Here is an 18,826-nt window from a genome sequence, read left to right on the forward strand (position 1 = left end):
TGGGTCGTTAGGGTCCCGGGGCAGATGCACACCTGCTGGGTCTGAGGAACCGCAAGAACCCCGTGCTTAGTGAGGAGGGACAGACGGGAGGACAGGAGGTCGGGGTCGCAGGGGGCCTGCATGCGTCGGCTGGGACCGGCTTGGGCTGAGTGAGGGGGTCTGTCGAGGGGCCCACGTGGCTTGTCCTTAACCAATCGTCCTGTTAGCCAGACTTGCATTCCTGGCGCGGACCCTGTCTTGGCTGCGCCTTCGCCACCAGAGATGCTGACGTGGGCTGTGGCGGCGACCCCACGGAACACCCTGACAAGTCCTTCTTCCTCTTTCATTTTGGGAAGAGTTTGGGAATGATTTGTGTTAATTCATCTTTAGACATTTTTAGAATTCACAGGGGAAGCCATCTGGTTCTGGGCTTTTGTTTGTGGGAAGTTTCGTGGTTACTGACTCGGTGTTTACTTGTTATAGATCAATTAAGGCTTTTTATTTCTTTTCTGTCGCTTTCGATAGTTGGCGGCTTTCTAAGAGTGTGTACCTTTGTGTAAGCGTCTGATTTGTTGCTGTACGGTTGTTCGTAGTAACCCCTTCCAGTCTCCGCGAGGTCGGCAGGCGTGCACCTCTCCCACCCTGGTTTTAGTGACCTGTCCTTTCTTCCTGGTCGGTGTCGGTTTGCTGCCAATTTTGGCTTTATTGATTTTCTCTATTGTTCTTCGGTGATCGGCCCACGTTTAGTAGGATCAGTCTGGTTGCTGTGGACACAGGCGTGGGTGGCGCTAGGCCATTGCCCTGACCTGGATGGGGCAGCGCGGCTGCGAGGCGTGGGCCAGAGCCGCCCCACGGAGGCGGGAGGCGTGGGTGGATCACGCCTGGTGACTCCGTGTGGGGTGCGAGAGAACGCGGAGGCACGGGGACCTCTCCGCTCGGGAGACCGGGAGAGGGCCGTGGCAGGTGCAGCGGGTTTGGAGGACGCAGTGGTGGGAGGTGCTGGTGGGGACTTAGACGTGGAGTCTGGAGCTGGGGGTCACAACGTCACCCCTGCAAACCTAACAGGTGGGGCCTGGCTGCGGCCCAGCAGGAAGCACCGTCGGCAGGTCTGGGGGACGTCCGGGGCCGATGTCAGAAAGGGTGTCCGGAGAGGGCTGAGGGATTGACTTGTGTTCCGAAGGGGAAGAGTCACTTGGGTCTCTTCCGTCCGTCCGTCCGTCCGTCTGTCCATGTACCCCTTCACTTCCCCAGATTCCAGGAACCAAACCGGTTCTTCCTGCACTGTCTCTGACCATCCGGGGGAAACGGATCTGGCTTCTCGGGAAGGCGGGCCCGTGCGCGCGTGCGTGCACTGTGAGGTGAATCTATTCAGGTCGTAGATACGCGTGTGGACACGTGTGTCTCGTGTCTGTGGGCCCACGTGGTCGCGCCGTATGTGGCCTGCACGTGTGTGTGAGGTGTGTAGGAGCGTGTCTGTGTGTTGTTTCACGGGTCTGTGCATGAGCGTGCACACGCGTGTGTGTCCAGGCACCAAGCGTCGTGCGCACATCGTGTCAACCCACTGCTCCGTGAGGAGCGACTGGGGGCAGCGTTGTGCGCCTGCTCCCACATTTCTAGAAGTCGGGGCCGCGCTGTGCTGGATGTTTCCTGGCGGAGAGGTTCCCTGAGCTCATGAAGTCTGTTCTGGGGCCTTCCCGGGAGCCCATGCCTGGAGCCCCCGTCCACAGAGAGCGTTCCATCTCGTCCCTCCCTCCGGGCCCCTTGGCAGGGGAAGCGGGCTGCTCGGCTGTTAATTAGGATCCAGACACACACAGCGGGTCTTGGCTCACACCCCCTTCCTTGGCCTCCTTCCCAGAGCTACTGCCCTTCAGAGGAGAAGGGGTTTATACTCGGAGCCCAAGGTAAGGGCTCCACCATTTCCGGCCCGGTGGCCGCAGGACGCGGCTGAACGTCAGCCACCCGCCTCAGGTGGGCTTTGTGGTCCAGATGGAGGGGCAGGAGTCGGGACGGGAGTGCGTGGGCATCGAGGCTTCGGGAAGACCTGGACGTTGTTCCTGCATCTGCACTGCGAGCTGTGTGAGCCGGGGTAAGAGCTTGGCCTTGCTGAGCCCCGGTTCTTGGTAACGTGGGGTGCTAGTCCCGACCTCTCGGTTTCCCTGAGGAGCTCAATGAGCCTCCATGCCTGTTCTAGTCACTATGGGATGTGGTGAAACCCAGCAGTTTTAAAACAACAAAAACACTTGTTTTGCTCATGAGTTTGCCATTTGGGTGGGTTGGGGGTGGGGATAACTTCTCTCCTTCCCACTTGAGGTTGACTGGGGAGGCTGGGGCGGGGAGGGCTGGACCATCAAAGGTGGTGGACGCTGGAGCTGTCGGCAAGAACAGCGGCCCGTGACCTCCCCATGGGGCCGGGGCTTCCTCAAAACATGGCGGCCGGCCCCCAACGACAGTCCCGAGAGGGCCCGGTGACACCATGTTGCTTGTATGACCTGCCCTTGAAAGTTACACAGCATCATTTTTGAGGGAACAGGTGGATATTCAGTGTCTGTTTGGGGTAAATATAATCTGGGCTCCTCCGGGCACCCAGCCATGAAGCCCCACAGGTGTGGGCCACCCTCAGGGGGCTTCTAGTCCCACCTGCTCTTCCGGCCTCACAAGCGAGAAACCTTGGAGTGGGGTCTTCACCCTCAAACCCCTGTTGGGCCCCGAGGGCCTCAAGGTGCAGAGCCCAGCAGGGTGAGGTGGCTGGGAATGAGCAGAAACGTTCGCTCACTTATCAGATACTTCCCGAGCACCTCCGTGTGCCATGAACCATTAGGGGGGAATGTGTTCTGTGGAGACTAACAGAGCAGGGAAAGGGGACAAGAGGAGGGACCGGGGCCGGGCCAGGTGGTCAGCGAGGCCTTGCCGAGATGGTGACACTTCAGTAGCAGAGTGAGGAGCGGAGCTGGGTGGACATCGGGGTACGGTGGGGAGGGAGCAGCCGATGCAGAGACCCTAGGGGGAGAGCATGGCCTGTGTGCTTAAGGAAACCTGGTGGGAATGGGGCGAGCTGGGGAAGAGCAGAGGACGTAAGGTCAGAGGCAACGGCCATGGGGTGCAGAGCCCTGTCCACAGAACAGGCCTCAAGCGTAAGAGAAGTGGGAAATCATGGCAGGATCTCTAGCACATACATGAACTGATCTGACTTGTGGTTTTGTAACAGTGACCTGTTGCTGCGTAACAAATCACCCCCCAAACAGTGAGTTGCTATTTCTTACGATTCAGTGGGTTGGCGGGTTCCACCTGTGCTCACTCACGTGGCCGCCTGGACCTGGAAGAAGGCGTGGGCTGGACATCCACGTTGGCCTCCCTCCTGTCTGTCTGTGGGCTCCTGGGTTCTCCTCTGAGTGGACGCGTCCTCTGCTGTGGGGCCTGCCTTCCCACAGGGCTGTCTCAGGGCAGCGCTCCCGGAAAGCATGGATGGAGGCTGCCACGGCTCCCGAGGCCCAGGCCAGGAACAGCACCACTGCCTCCGGGTCTTGTCGGTCGGAGCAAGGTGCAGGCCGGCCGGGTTCCCTGTGCCCATGCAGGGTGTGGACTCCAAGATGCGTGATCACTGTGTGGCCACTGTCTTCCCTGTGATTTGACAGGGCCTCTCTAGGGGCCGTGTTGTTGGCAGAGTGAGAAAGGACAAAGTCAGAAACAGGGAAACCCATGAGGAGGCTTTCCAGTAAGACAGGCTTGAGCTGCTTGCGGCGTGGGCCCGGGTGGGGTGGAGGAAGTGTGGAGAAGGGGTCAGGTTCTGGGTATGTTTGGGTTACGCGTTGGGTATCGGGGGAGGGTGGGGAGGAGCCAGGGTGACCCTGGGTTTCGGCCAGCCATCCGAGGCAGCGTTGCCAAATACCAATCCAGGACACTGAGGGAGGGGCAGTGCTTTGTTTCGGAGGGGGTGGGATTAAGAATTCGATTTTCGGGGCGCCTGGGTGGCTCAGTCGTTAAGCATCTGCCTTCGGCTCAGGTCATGATCCCGGGGTCCTGGGATCGAGCCCCGCGTCGGGCTCCCTGCTCGGCGGGAGGCCTGCTTCTCCCTCTCCCACTCCCCCTGCTTGTGTTCCCTCTCTCGCTGTCAAATAAATAAAAAATCTTAAAAAAAAAAAAAAAGAATATTAATAGTTAAAGAGGCATCTGTTACCGGGGCACCTGGGTGGCTCAGCCGTTAAGCGTCTGCCTTCGGCTCAGGTTGTGATTCCAGGGTCCTGGGATCGAGCCCCGCATTGGGCTCCCTGCTCAGCCAGGAGCCTGCTTCTAACCCTCTCCCACTCCCCCTGCTTGTGTTCCCTCTCTCGCTGTGTCTCTCTCTGTCAAATACATACAGTCTTTAAAAAAAAAAAAAAGATTTCGATTTTCGACGTGTATAATTCGAGATGCCTCTTCGGGCATTGGCTGGAGACGTCAAGGTTTGAGTCTGAAGCTTGGGAGAGCGGTCTTGGCGGTCAGGTGAAGCCGCGAGGCTGAGCGGGGTTGCCAGGAGCGCGTGCGCAGAGGGGAGGACCACGGCTGGACGGAGCGCTCCATGCCAGGGCATGGGTGCCTCCCGCTCTACCGCGAGGTCCGGAGGGGGCGGACGGTTCAGCTCGCCACACTGTATCCCATGCGTATCTTCCTTTGCGGGAAACTTAAAACATAAACGCCACAGCAGAAAGCGCAAGGAGGAAAATAACAGTTATCCACATTCCTATCCCCAGAATTGACTGCTCTCAGCATCTGGGCCTGTTTTGTTTCTGCTTTTGTTTTTTAATTAGGTGATCATCATTCCATATGTGTCTCTGTAGATGTACACCAATTTGTGTTTCCATAAATATTTTTGTTAAAATGAGGTCATATAGTAGTGTAATTTTAAAACCAGATTTATTGAGATGTAATTCACGGCCCATACCATTCGCCCCTTCAAAGCGAACAGTTCATTGGCTCTTAGTATATTCAGAGCTGTGCAATCATCACATCAATTTTGGAACATTTTTATCACCCCTAAAGGAAGTTTCCACATCTGTTAATCAGTCCCTTCCCGTTTCCCCAAGCCACCCCTCCCCCAGCCCTGGGTAACCACTAATCCACTTTTTGTCCTTATAGATTTGTTCATTCTGGATATTTCCCATAAATTGAATCATACATTTAGTTAATTTACATGAATTACCTGAAGAAATTGAAGCAAAGTAAAAGGGGTTGTTTAAGTTCAAATTAATTTTTTTTTAAAGATTTTATTTATTTATTTGACAGAGAGAGACACAGCGAGAGAGGGAACACAAGCAGGGGGAGCGAGAGAGGGAGAAGCAGGCTTCCCGCTGAACAGGGAGCCGATGCGGGGCTCGATCCCAGGACCCCGGGATCATGACCTGAGCCGAAGGCAGACGCCCAACGACTTTGCTACCCAGGCGCCCCTTAAGTTCAAATTAATTTTAAGATTTTGGACTTAGTGGTGAATCCTGACCTTGAAAGAGAGCACCTGCCTTCTGTCTCCCATCTTCTCTCCACAGGCTCCCGGTTCATGTTACATGATTATTTTCACTTTTGCTGGATTACAACCCCCACAGTCCAAGCATGACACTCACGGATGTTTGGGGGAGTCCCAGGTTGAATGGGTTCAGCACCCACCAACCTCCGTTCCTGGTCTTCGTTTGGGTTCAGCTCCTACCTGTGTGGATTCTGGGGTGAAGCAGTTTGTATTTAGAGAGACTGTTCCTTTGGTCCGTTCGTCTGTGAGGCTGTCTTCTCTTGGACTCTTCCCTTGAACGACATCTAACTGGGTCTGATACTCTTGGATCACAGTTTCCTTCCCTGTTGCTCTGCATTTCTTCTGTTGTCTTTTAGCATCAAATATTGCTGTGGAGGATAAAGTTAGCCTAATGGTTGTTTTTTTTTAAGATTTTATTTATTTGAGAGAGAGAGAGCGAGCGTGAGCATGACTGGAGGAAGGGGCAGAGGGAGAGAATATCCAAGCAGACTCCCAGTGAGCATGGAGCCCCATGCGGGCCTTGATCCCATGACCCTGAGATCATGACGGGAGCTGAAATCGAGAGTCAGACACTTAACCAGCTGAGCCACCCAGGCCCCCCTAGTTAGCCTAATGTTTAAAAAAATCCTTAATGTTGACTCATTTTGCCCAGCTGGATACCTGAAGATTTCATTATTTATTCTTGAAATTCAATGGCTCAGCCAGCATATTAGTTATCTCATGTTGTGTAACAAATCACCCCCAAACTTAGCAGTTTAAGACAGAACACACATGCTGTCTCACAGCCTCTGGGGGTCAGGTGCCGGGCTGGACCCGGCTGGGCCCTCCACTTCACGATCTCTCCCAGGCTGGGGTGGGTGCTAGCCCAGGGTCTGCGGTGTCATCTGAAGGCCTGATGGGGCGGGATCCACGACCATGCTCACGGGTGGTTGTTGGCAGCTCTCAGACCCTTGTGCATCGTTGGTTGAGGGCCTCGGTTCCTGGCCGCAGGTGCTTGCTGCGTGGGCCTCTGTCTCCCAGCAGCTCACGCCTTCCAACGTGCTGGCTGGGAAGGGGCTAGCTGGGTCTATCGATAAGGGAGTCCCGGTCTTCTCTGCCCTTCTCGTTCCTCTCTGTCCTCTGTGCCGAGCCTGGGCGTGAGCGGCTCTGCTCCGATGCTGAACTTGCTTCAACACCGTGGAGAGGCTCTCCCAGCCTTCCCTGGGGCCATTCCCCCCTCACTGGGGCTGCGCGTTGGGGCTCCAGTCAGGCAGTGGGGAGTCTTTGTTAGAGCCCTGGGCCCTGCCATCCTCTGGGGGGTAAGTAAAGACTCTGGTGCACACAGGGTCCTCCTACTTACCTTCCCGGTGAGCCCCTCTGGCCTCGAGTGAAATCCATAAGGGGTCATTGCTCATCTTCTCCACTTTTCCCCATTTTTCCCCAGCAGCCTCCCCACTGGTTCCCAGTTAGGGGTGGGAACAAAGGACCGCTACTCAGTTCACTTTCTTCCAACTGTGCTGGCTCTAGGGAGACTGAGAAGTTCTGTACTCCAGAATTATGTAATGTTTGTCTCATTAGGTTTTGTTCTTTTCTTTGGTGAAAAACATATTTTTTCTGACTTACTGTTTTTTGCTTTTGGGGGGGAAGGGAAGCCTGCGATGCAGTCCAACCCTCTGTCTTTACAGAGGAGTTGCCCCAGATGATGTGTAAGGCCCCTTCCAGCCCAAACGAGACCCTAACTCTGAGTCTCTGCCCGCCCAGGAGAGCCACCTCTCACCAAGGCCTTTCCCTCAGGGAGGGGACGCTGCCCTCCTCAGCCCCGAGGACTCCTGAGCAAGGACCAGGGATGGGAGTATCTGCCCGGCTGACCACCCCCGGGGGACTCGGAGGAGGCGGGCAGGGTCAGCAAGGATTCTCTGGCCCCTGGGGCGGCCCAGACAGCTGGGCTGGGCAGGTGCCCCAGCTCTGGGGGGCTGTCCTACAACTTGGCCCCTAGGGGACTTCTTTTTCGCTTGCATCTTGAACTGGAGTAGCCAGCCTGGCCAGGGGCTGCCTGGGAGGGACCAAGAGGGACCACCCGCCCTTGCTCTGAGGGCTGTAGCTCCCTGCCAGGATCTAGCAGGTGTCTCTTCTTGGACAGGCAGCAACACCCACCCAGAGAGGCTGCAGTGTGCTGAGTTTTCCAGGAGGACGGCAGAACTCAGCCTCCTCGCTGCCTCGCTCCCCACCTGCCTGCCTCCCAGGTTGCCGGGGCCACTGCCAGACCCCGGGAACTGAGCGGTGCCCTCGCACCCTGACGCCAGTCCCTGCAATTACCGGTTGGCAGGCCCGGGGGCGAAGTGTGCCAGCCGGCCTGGTAGCTTGCTGGCAGCCAGCGTGTGCCTGGGGCCTGTCCTGAGCGGCTTAGCCACACGGGGCATGGAGTCAATCCGAGGGAGGCCTAGGATCCAATCCTCGCGGTTCTGAGCTCAGTTACTGCCGCCTGAAGACTGGCCCCTCCCCGCCACAGGGGTCCGCCTCCCCCCCAAGCCCCCCTGCATGTGCGCCCGGAGAGGGTGTGCAAGGTGCGCACACGTCCACGAGGCCGCCAGAACACGCGCGTACCCGTGCACTCACCCCGGCAGGCCCGTACCACCGCCACGTGTGGTGGTGCTTTGGAAGTCATCCCTGTTGGCTCACGTGCACGCACGTGTGGTGTGAGTTGCGTGTGCACACGCGTGGAGAGTCTGAGCACACTTGTGTGGCTGCAGTGTGCGAGCACATGTGCGTGAGTCATGGGAGGCACGTAGAGTGTAGGCGCGTGTGTCTCTGGCTGGGGTGACTAAGGCCAGAGACATTCACCCTCACTGCCCCAGCTCGAGGGGGAAATCCTCTTGGGTCTGAAAGGAAAAGGCCAGGGGCTGAGGGGCTCCCCGTTTCTCAGGCTCCAGGCAGCGTTCCCAGGCCCTCTCACCCGGGGAACGAAGTCAGGGTGCAGGGAAGCATGCAAGGCGCTAAGGGGACAAGCCGCTAAGGGGACAAGGGCAGAGTCAGACCTCCCACTCGGAAGTCCCCTTGGGGGCTGGTGTTGGGAGGCATGGCGGGGCCTGGGAACCGCTGAGGAGGAGAGGGGAGGCCTGGACCAGGCCAGCAGCGGCGGCGGCCGGAGGAGGGGGCGGAGCTGAGCGACGTTAGGGTGGGAATGGACCACAAGCACGTGGGAGGCCCCACCCCCGTGTCCAGCCCCAGTGGCCAGGTGTAAAGGGCTTTCCCTTACAGCTTGCTGGGGGCAGCCTGTCCTGGGGTCTGTCCTGGCTGCCACGGCTGTCCTGGCCGGCAGGAGGAGAGACAGGGCTCGGGGAGGAGCCCGGGGCGTCCAGGAGGAGCCCGGGGCTGTGAACAGCCAGCTACATCCCTTGAGGGGACTCGGCCCCAAACCAGGGCCCTTTCAGGTGGGTGTTCGCTGGAGTCTGTGTTGGCCACGGGAGCCCCAAGCTCTGAGACCCAGTTGCACAGGCATAGCTGAGGCCGAGGGTGGCCCACCCCTTTGTGGGAGAGCCCTCCTGGCGCCTCGGGAGCCTCTGTAATTACAGGGCCAGGAGGTGGCCACTCCCAGCCCGGCCTTCACCCCGCGAAGCCGCGCGTGGAGGATTGATGACCGGGTGGTTTCCAGGTGTGTCTCAGGAAACCTGGCATCCCCGGCAGCCTGTGGCTGTGGCCTCCGCCTGCGGGCTCCATTCTGGGCTCGGGATCCACCCTGCTCCAGCTGGAGGAAGGAAAAGGTGTATTTCAGTACGTCCTGTGGGTGTGGGGGAGCCGGGGAGAGACCAGCTCCTCGGCCCAGGGTGCGGGGTGTGAGGAGCGACCGACGGCTGTCCAGGGGCGGGGAGGGCGGGGAGGGCGGGGAAGGCGGCCCGGCTTTCTTGTGGCCCCAGGAGGCCGGGGTGGCAGACCCTGTCGGGCTGGAATGCGGGTCTGCGGCCACCTGAGACCTGCCCTAGCAACTCCCCGATTCCCACCCCATGGGTGCCCAGCCCCGGGCCGCAGAGTTCCCCAGTCTGGGCAGAGGGCGGGGGGCTGGTCGCACGGAGGGAGCTCACGCCCCTGCCCCCCAGCACAGGGGGCCCATATCCCAGCTGCCTTCCTCCTGGGGGCTCTTCGGGCTGGGCCCTGCCCCTCCCTCTGGGCTGGGCTTAACGCCACCTCCACCCGAGGCCTCCCCATCCTGGGCTTCCCTCTGACTCCCCTCTGCCGGCCTCATCTTGCATGGGGCCAGCAGCAGGGATGAGGGTGTGCGGGCCTGGGAGGTGGGTGTCATGACCCTCGCCGGCGGGGTGGCCGAGAGGGTGGACGTGCTGGTGCCTGGGAGGAGCAGGCTCCTTCCCTTCCTCTGCCCTGGGTGTTCACAGGCCTTTGGGAACCAGAGCCCGGGCTGACCCGGGCACAGCCCCGTGACTCCAGGAATGACTAATTCCACTCCAGCAATAAGCTCTTGGAGGCTCTGAGAAATGACTTTTTTCCCCCTTCTTGCTGCTTCATTAAGCTCTTCCTGAGTGAGTGGAATGAGGATTGTCCTAATCCCCTGGCATGAGGCAGGGGGCTCAGGGACTGGGCGAGACAGGTCCACGGTGGCCCCTAGTCTCTGGCAAGCACGGGGCAGGGCAGGGCCGGGCACACAAGGTTATGCCAGCCCCGCAGGTGCCAGGATGGGGGGGAGGCGCTCTGGACAGGCCTGGAAGTCCTGACTGCCCTCCTACTGGGCCCCAGGAGGGACCTCAAGGCCTGGGCCTGGGGGCCTGGGGGCCTGGCCCTCTCCTCCGGGTCATGGCCACCAGCCTGCCCAGACCGGGACGCCCACCCAGGCTGCTGGAACTGAAGAAACAGTTCAGGCCTCGCCTACCCCAGCGAATCAAATCCTGTCGGCCCCTTTCTCCCTGCAGGCAGGAAGAGAATGCAGGGAGGGGTCAGTGACTGGGGTCCTTGTCCACAGGTGTTCCTGGCCCTCGGGGAGCTGCTTCTGTCCTGCAACTGGGCGGTGGTTGCTGACATCCTGCTGGTAGGTGTGGGGGGCTGGTCCTGGGGCCTCTTGAGCGGAGGGAGCTGGAGTCTGTCTGGCTCAGGGCTGGGAGGGGCTTCTGAGACCATGGGGTAAGGGAGCAAGGTCATCCTGATACTCTCAAACATATCCTCGGACCATCACCTCCATTTTGCTGATGAGCAGATGGAGGCTCAGAGAGGGCAGGTGCCCGGACCAAGGTCACACAGCATGCAAAGGCACCGAGCCAGAACAGGAGCCCAGGCCCCATCTCAAGCACCCCCTCTTCCTTGACTACACTTCTCAGCAAGCAGGCTCTTTGGCCTAGGCTCTGGGTGTGTGGATGGGGATGTGGGACTTCAGGGTTATAGCCACTGAGCCAGGTGGGTCCAGGCTGCCCGGCAAGGGGCCAGCTCGGGCTATAACGAGGCCTGGTGCCGGCTCAGCCACGTGACTGTGGTATGTCTAGAGTCTGGCGTGGCCCGTCTGAGCCTCACGCTCTCCGCCCAGCCTCCCTGCCTCCCTCTAGGAGATGTCAGGGGAGGACTTTGGACACTAGTGAGCTGTGCCCTGTGGGTAACACAGGACCTGGGACCCGGAGACCCCCACGGGCCTCCTCCGGCCTCCTGGAAGGCTGGCATAGCCCAGCCCTGTGCACAGGAGAGCCAGGGAGGCTGGTGATAGGCTGACAGCGTTCTGAGGTGACCGGTGCCAGGGCTTGGCCCACACCTGGACTTCAGCCCTGCTTCTGCCACTTCCTAGCTGCGTGTGACCTGGGCAAGTCACTCTGTGGCTCTGGGCCTCAGTTTCCCCGTGGGAACAACGGGGTGAAATACTTGGGGGTTACTGTGGGCATGAAATGACAAGGGTGCCGGCCGGGGCTCCTCACAGGGCTCTCGCCCTTCTCGCCTCCTGGCTCCCAAAGGACGTTTGCGCCCTCAAAGCTGAGTTTGAAAGGGCCATCGAGGCCTATTCGAATACTGCCGTTGACGGGATGCTCACTCCCTGCCTAGACTTCTGCCCCGCACCCCATGGCCCAGGCTCAGCGGGTGTAGACAGTGCTGCCCTTTGACACCCCGGGGGCGTATCAGCTGCAGGGCTCCTCCCTCCAGCCCGAGGACCACTCGGCCACAGATCCGATGAATGGCCCTGGGCCTCAGTTTCCTAGTCTATAAAAAGGAGCGATCATAACCGGCCTGGCAGGGTGAGCCAGGAGGCCTGTAGGAGAGCCCTCAGTAGACGGGAACGTGCCAGCAAACATCTCCCCTGGGGTTGCCCACTGTTGGGCACGGGGAGCTTAACCACCCCCGACCCGGCATCTCGGACGTCCAGCTGGAGCTGAAACCCGCCCCCGCATCTTCCTCCAGCCCCCATGACGCTGCCCCCTTTCCACACGGCAGCCCCACAGATGTGCGAGGACGCGGCCGTGTCCCCCCAGTGTCTGTGTTTGCAAGAATGATTAACCTGGCAGGACCTCTGTAGAGCTGTCGTGGGGGGACAGGGCAGCCAGCGCGGTCTGACCCATGCGGTCCGGCTGGGGAGCTGTCCGGCCGACCAGGCCTTCCCTGGGGTCCTCCCCTGGCTTGGAGGCAGCGAGTCTCTCCATCCCAGGAAGGCTTTCTGCACCCACTTCCTCCCTCCGGAAGCCCCTCGGTGAAAGATTGCCTTTAGAGCCTTTGGTGGTCGGAGCTGGACCAATCCTTGTGCTCCTTGGAGCTCAGTCGTCCCCAGAGAAAGTGGGGAGGCTCCAGGAGGAAGTGGTCTTGGGCCAAATGCAGGCGGGGGGCAGGCTGTGGGGGACGGGGTGTGTGCCGCGGAGGGGCAGGCGTGGGAGGTGACAGCGGCTTGGAGGGCAAGCAGCTGTGTGGACGGAGGGCGGGTGGTAGCAGGAGCCCCGGAGGGTCGCTGGAAGCTGGTGTTGGTTTCCAGCAGTGAGGCACCCCAGGGACAGGCGGGCAGGACCTCAGAGAGGGGTCTACGGGGGTGGGATCCAGCCAGGAAGCGTGTGGGGGCCCAGGAGTGCAGGTGGCCCCAGCTCCTGAGGCCCGGGGGGCCCGGGAGCCAGGAGGCCCTGCACTGGGCATAGTCCCAAGGGGTCGGTGGCGGCTGCACGCCCCACATCAGGCTGCGAGGGACACCGTTCTCTCTGGCCCTCTGATCCACAAGGAGAACCCAGACTCTCTCTGGGGAAGAGACTGCAAAAGCTGTCTGGTCCAGGGGCTCTCGCACCTCAGTGAGCATAGGAACCGGGTTTGGGGAGCTTGTAACAAACTCTGCTTCCTCAGAGTCTGCCTCAGTGGGTCTCTGCGGGCGTCCAACGGTGTGCCTTTCTCGTGAACTTCCCACGTGGTCCTGATATGGACGCTCCTCAGAGCACCCCCGGAGAACACTGGTCTAGCGCAGCCGGCTCCCCAGTCCGCGAACCCCCTGCAGGCTCTGTCCTTGATCCCATACCCCTCTGACGGGAGGCTCACTCCCTGAACCCCAAGAAGCCCCTGCCTCTGAAGGCTCACTGAGGAAAAGGGTCTGGCTCCCTCACAGCCAAGGCCCTCTAGACCCACCCCCAGCAGCCCTCCCAGCCCTCCGGAGGCAGACCCCTTGGAGGGTCCTGCTCCAGGGGAGGCTGGGATCGTGTCCCCCCAGGCTGAGCTCCCTGCGCCCCCTGGCTGATGCCGTCTCCAGCTGTCTCACAAGCCCCCTGTGTGTCTGGGCCCCATGAGGGCGGCCTGGAGCCAACCTTCCCACTGCCAGCGTCAGGGACTAGAGCAGAAGTGGAACTCACCTGCTCTCCCAGGTCAGGTCTGTCCGCTGCGTTCCTCCTGCGCAGAGCTCCCCGGCCCCCCTGAGGGCATCACCCTCCTGTTCTTCCCGGGCCCTAGTAGTCTCAGTGCTTCCCTGCTCTGCCCACCCGTCAGTCCCACCCTCCCCAGTGCAGCGGGGTGTGAGGGCTGAGTGGGGAGTGCAGGAGGCAGGCTGCCAGGGAGTCCATACCTGGTGGTCGCCGCTCTGACGTTCTGTGGGCCCTTGGTTGGCGCGGGTTACGTCCCATACTAAAAAGGGAACAGCTCTTCTGAGAAAGGAGAGTCAGAAACAGAGGTGCTCTGTCTCAGAATAGAGTGGGCCTGCGGTTTTAGGAACCCAAAGCCTCTAACTTCTAAAATTACCAGCTTTGGTCCCCCCCGGGCTACATGGAGCCAACGCAACGGAACAGGTTGGGGACCCACAGCTCCAGCCCCTGGCAGCAGAACCTGGTCTGGGCCCAGCACTTCCTGGGGGCGTGGAAGGGACCTGACTCTGAGGGTCTAAGCAGCCGACATGGACTTCTCCTGCGCCCACCCTCCAGAACCAGCGGTGCATAATCACGTAATTATGGGGCAAGAAGGAGGCACGCGGGGCCGGTGCAAAGCCAAGCTCAGCTCCTTCTCTGGCCTGTTGGCAGGTCCCAGTGAGGGGGGCAGGTCCAGCTTCTCTCGCCGCCTGGACAGAGTGGCTCAGTGTCTGACCTGGGACCCCCGCTGCACAGTCTCACCAGCCTGTCTTGTGACCCCCAGGTGCTGGGCTCCTGCCTCCACACCTCTGCTCACTCTGCTCCCCCCCTGGAACGCCTGTCCCTCTCTCTCTGCCAGTCGTCCGCGTGCAGGGCGGGGGTGAGCTTGCCCTTCTGTCTTCCAAGCATTCTATAGCAGACACACAGCATCTCAGGACAGGCTCCTCCTCGCTTGTAACACATCCTGGAGGAGCAGGCTTGGGGTCAAATCCCAGTCCTGCTATTTCCTGCGGGGTGACCCTGGAGAGGGGACCCACCCTCCCTGGGGAGAGTTCCCTCATCTGTGACCCGGGGATAATAATCATGCCTCCCTTTTGGGGTGCTTGAGTGGATAAAGAAAATGTATATGTGAGATCTATAAAATGCATACGGGAAGCATATAATACATGCCAGTTGTTAATCTCTGCTGGGCTCAGGTTATGGACACCTAGGTCTTGGGGATGAGCCCCCCCTTTGGGACTGTGAGGCCGCTGCTTGAACCCCTCCCTTGCAGCAAGCCTGGCTTCTGGCTGGTTCTACTGGACTTGTCTGCTGGGCGGACTTCAGCTAGTCCTCTCTGGGCCTGGCGCCCCGTTGTGCCCCAGGGAGCTCGAGAGAAGTCCGACAGGGGCCTTGCTGCCCAGACGGTGTGAGTGTGGGGAGGACAATGGAGGGACCTTCCAGTGTGGGGGGTGCACGTTCAGGTGGGGTGCACACGGGCCGTAGGGCAGGCACCCGAACTCTGGGAGGGTCAGTCCTGAAGGACAAATAGGGATGCTCCAGCTGGACCGGAGCAGGGCAGGCTGGCCAGGCAGAAGGGTCTGCAAGTGTTCTGCCTCCTGGGGTCACAGGGCATTATTTCGGTCTGCTGTCTGCATGAAGAATGATAATGAACATATCCCCCCAGTAGGTCCTGTAATTATCCCCGTTGGGGGACGCAGACACTGAAGTCACACAGCTAGTGAGTGGGGGGTCTGGGATTGGAACCCAGACACTCTGACTCCAGAACTCATACCCTCTTCCAGGGCTCATGGGGGTCTCTCCAGGAAGGCTGCCTTTGGTCTCTGCCCAGTGGGGCTTGAACTTCCTGAGAGGAAGGGCCGAGCCCTCTGTGCCCTGCGTCCGGGCATCCATGCCCACGCCGGCCTGCACTCCCGCCTCCGTCCCTGCAGTCACAGCCCTGCCTGGTCCCTGCCCGGTCCCAGAGCAAGCCCTCGAGAGGGGGGCCCTCATCTGGGGCTGTGGCTCCCCCACCCCTTGGAGGGGCCTGACGTTCCAGTGGTGGGGCGTCGCTGACCCCCTTCCATCCCACTGGCTTGGCCAGCCTGCCCCAGCTCCGGGCGGTCCCAGCGGGGAGCAGGAGGTGGGAACGAGGGGCGCCCGCGCTCTGCCCTTTCTTGGGGAGCTCCCCTGATACTCCTGTGTTTTGCAGTCTGTGGTGGTGCCCCGGTGCCGAGGGACAGCAGAGGCGCTTCAGATCACGGTGGGCCACATCCTGGGGGACGCCGGCAGCCCTTACCTCACTGGCCTTGTAAGGGTGGCTCCCGGTGGGGGCGGGGGGCAGCCACTGCCGGCTGGCCGGGCGGGCCTGGCAGACGCAGCCTCTCTCTGCAGATCTCCAGCACCCTGAGGGCCGGGCGCCCCGACTCCTACCTGCAGTCCTTCCTCAGCCTTCAGCAGAGCTTCCTGTGCTGCACCTTCGTCATCGCCCTGGGCGGCGGTTGCTTCCTGCTAACCGCGCTGCGGCTGGAGAGGGACCAGGCCAGGGCCCGGCAGCCGGGCACAGGTACGCCCAGCCCTCCCACCTCGGCCAGGCTCGGGGCTGAGCCTCACAGGAGCGGGGAGCACGGGCCACCCCCGGAGCCTGCTGATTTGTTAATCTGTTCATTCATTCAAAAGTGGTCATTACCCACCCCACCCCCTGCTATGTGCCAGATGCAGGGGGGTGAACACCTGGGATGCTCTAGGAGATAGAGACCGACAAGAAACAGGAAGAGCAAAAGATAGAGTACGTGCAAGGTGATCAGCGCTACGGAGAGGTGTAAAGTAGGCCGGGGGGACGGGAAAGCATGGGGGCAGCCTGCAGCTGTTGAAAGGCTTGTCCTAGAGGTCCTCGCTGCACAGGGCACATTGGAGCAGAGGTTTGGAGGAGGTGAGGCAGTGAGCCATGCGGCTATCTGGGGGAAGGGGCTCCAGGCACACAGCCAGCCAGTGCAAAGGCCCTGAGGTCATGTGGCTGGCGTGGCTGGAGCGGGAGCGAGGGGGGCGGTGGTAGGGATGAGGCCGGAGCGGGCACTTGGGGGCCTTGTAGGGACCGTGGCCTCAACTTTGAGACTGTGTCGTTTCCTGCACATGGGCCCCAACGTGTTTATTTACAGTGCGAAAGCTGTATAGTGTGGTTGCTGTGTGCAGAACAGACTGGGGGGGTCAGCGTGGAGGCAGGGGGCCACCAGAGGCTCCGCACCACCAGGGGAAGCGGTGGGGCTGGGACCTTGGGGCGGCCTTGAAGGTAAGGAGAAGGGGTCGCATCTGGAGCTCATTCTGACAGCAGATGTGAGGGGTTTCCCAGCCCGGTCCCAAGGCACCTTCTGCCTCCTTTGGGGCTGGCTGAGCATCTTTCCTCCCGCAGGGACCCCTGGCAGCGAGGACCCGGAGAGCCGAGTCCTGCTTTCCAGCATGTGTGCTACCGCCGAGGACCCCTGAGGCCCCCGCGCCCCCGCGAGGAGGTCCCACTCGCCTGCCGCACCCCTCCCGCCAGCCCCGGCAGCCTCAGCGCCTCTGTCCCCGTTTGGCCTTGGCTCCGGGACCCAGCACGGCTGCACCTGCCACTGCTTCACTCCCAGCTGGAGGGCTGGGCGTGCCTGAGGCCGGGCTGGGGACTGAGCTGTCCGCACTCTCTGCTGGGAGTGGGGGCCGGAGAGGAAGAGGAGGGCAGCCCGGGCGAGGGCTGCAGGGCCGCTCCCCACCCTGGACCCCTCGCTCTGCAGGGCAGAGGGCACAGGACACCCCTTTGCCAGGGTCACCCTCTGAACAAAAGGGGGGCATCCGGTAGTCTCGAGGGGGGTTTCACTCTGCTGCCCATGTGACTTCAAGCTCCTGGAGGAGGAAGGGCGTCGGGTCCCCCACAGACTCAGCTGCCCTGGGGCCACGCGGGGGAGGGGGCTCGCAGCCTGGTCCCTGCCCCCTGCTCATGCTCCGACCCCGGCACAGCGCCCGGGGCGGGCTGGCTCTGCGGGCCCCGCGCTTGCCACTGGGTTCAGCGCAGCTGGGCGCGGCAGGAGACCGACAGCTTCCAGGCGGGCAGCAATGGGGAGGCGCGTTCTTTCTGCCCCGTGAGCACCAGCTTCTCTGCCCCTGCCCTGGTGCCTGGCCAGCAGGGGCCTGCCTCCCAGCAGCAGGCTCACGCTCACCTCCTGACCCTGCCTCCCTGCCCCTACTGCCGGACAGACAAGCTCCGGGAGCTGGGCCCCCCGGCTCAGCTCCCCCATCCCCATCCCTTCCCCAGGAGTGGCCACTGCCAATCTGACCAGCCCCTCCACCCACAATCTGACCCTTGGAGCGCATAAAACACGCTGCCCCTGAACTTATAAGGAAAAACCTGCACCGGTTACGGTGTTTGCAGGGGATCCCACCTCTCCAAGCAGTTTTCTCCTGGCCTCCACTCATTTCTGACCCTGTGTACCGGGAGATAAGGTCAGAGTCCCCGCCCAGGGTAAGGGTTCAGTCCTCCAAGACTGCTCACCCCAGCCCTGCCCAGTGGATGGGCCAAGCACAGGTCCACATTGTCAGCTGTGCTTCTAACTGACCAGCTGTGAATCAGAGGCTCCCGTGCCCCCTCCTCAGGTTCTGTTAATCTGCTAGAGCGGCTCGCAGAGCTCAGGAAACTCATTTACTCATTAGATCACCGGTTTATAATAAAGGGCACAGCTCAGGGACAGCAGGTGGGAGGGAGGCCCAGGGCGAGGTGTGGGGCAGGGGCAGGGCCGCCGTGCCCCCTCCAGGAGCCCCATCCACCAGCACCCCCGCGCGCTCACCCTATTCTTTTTGGCTTTCGTGGACGCTTCATTACTTAGACACCATCGATTAAACCACTGGCTTTTGGTGATCGATTCGACCTCCAGCCCGTCAGTCAGTCGTCCGTCCGCATTGGTCAGTGGGGGGACTGGGAGTTCTCCTGGCCTCCAGCCTCCCCTTAGGTGGGGTCCAAATGCCACCTCATTAACAGACAAAAGGCACCTTTAGGTCTCTCAGCATTTAGGAAATTCCAAAGGTCTTAGGAATTCTGTGCCGGAAACAGGATGAAGACCAAACATAAGTCCCACGATCACACTTGCTTTCTCCTGAGAAGGAGACACCCAGTCTGGGGGGGGCCAGGATGCCATGGACCCGCTCGGCACCACCGGCTGTGTGAGCTGGTTCATTTCCTGTAGCTCAGACTCCCAGCTGTGTTTTAAGAGGGGTGTTGAATGTGGCTTTTCCAGCCCCCATTGTATGACTCTCACAGGCTGGGTCCAGGCCCATGGAAGCCCCGCTCCAGGATCCGAACTTTCCTCCCTGCGCCCCTGGAAAAGACCCCTGAGAGGCTCAGTTCCCAGAAAATGGGCGAGGGCTTCCCAAGAGTCAAAAGAGCCACCCCACCTCCCCAACCCCAGAGTCCAGAGGCTGGGGAGGAAGATCGGAAACCTCATCCATACGACTGCCAGAAACAGGTGGTGGGCAGAGACGCTGACTCTGACCCTGCCCTTGGACCTCACAGTCCAACCCAGGGCAGGGTAATACCAGGCCAGGCGTGGCACACCTGTGGGCAGAGGAAAGCGTTCTGTCCCCCAGGAGC

At 60.8% G+C, this 18,826-nt stretch overlaps 1 protein-coding gene across 3 annotated transcripts in view; it reads left to right on the plus strand.

The window, feature by feature from the left end:
- Positions 1-18,100, plus strand: part of SPNS3 (sphingolipid transporter 3 (putative)) — a 35,168-nt gene extending 17,068 nt beyond the window's left edge. Inside the window, exons 8-12 of one of the 3 annotated variants that reach the window (XM_034989328.1) lie at positions 10,422-10,487; positions 14,018-14,113; positions 15,425-15,523; positions 15,607-15,778; positions 16,622-18,100. In XM_034989328.1, the coding sequence (XP_034845219.1) occupies positions 10,422-10,487; positions 14,018-14,113; positions 15,425-15,523; positions 15,607-15,778; positions 16,622-16,695 (507 nt within the window). In that variant the 3' untranslated portion in view covers positions 16,696-18,100. The remainder of the gene's footprint in view (positions 1-10,421; positions 10,488-14,017; positions 14,114-15,424; positions 15,524-15,606; positions 15,779-16,621) is intronic. The other 2 variants (XM_034989327.1, XM_034989325.1) reach the window with 2 other exon arrangements.
- The last annotated feature ends 726 nt before the right edge of the window (positions 18,101-18,826 follow it).

This window comes from Mirounga leonina, unplaced genomic scaffold, assembly GCF_011800145.1.
Source record: "Mirounga leonina isolate KUSES-001 unplaced genomic scaffold, KU_Mleo_1.0 Mir_488, whole genome shotgun sequence".
NCBI lineage: Eukaryota > Metazoa > Chordata > Mammalia > Carnivora > Phocidae > Mirounga > Mirounga leonina.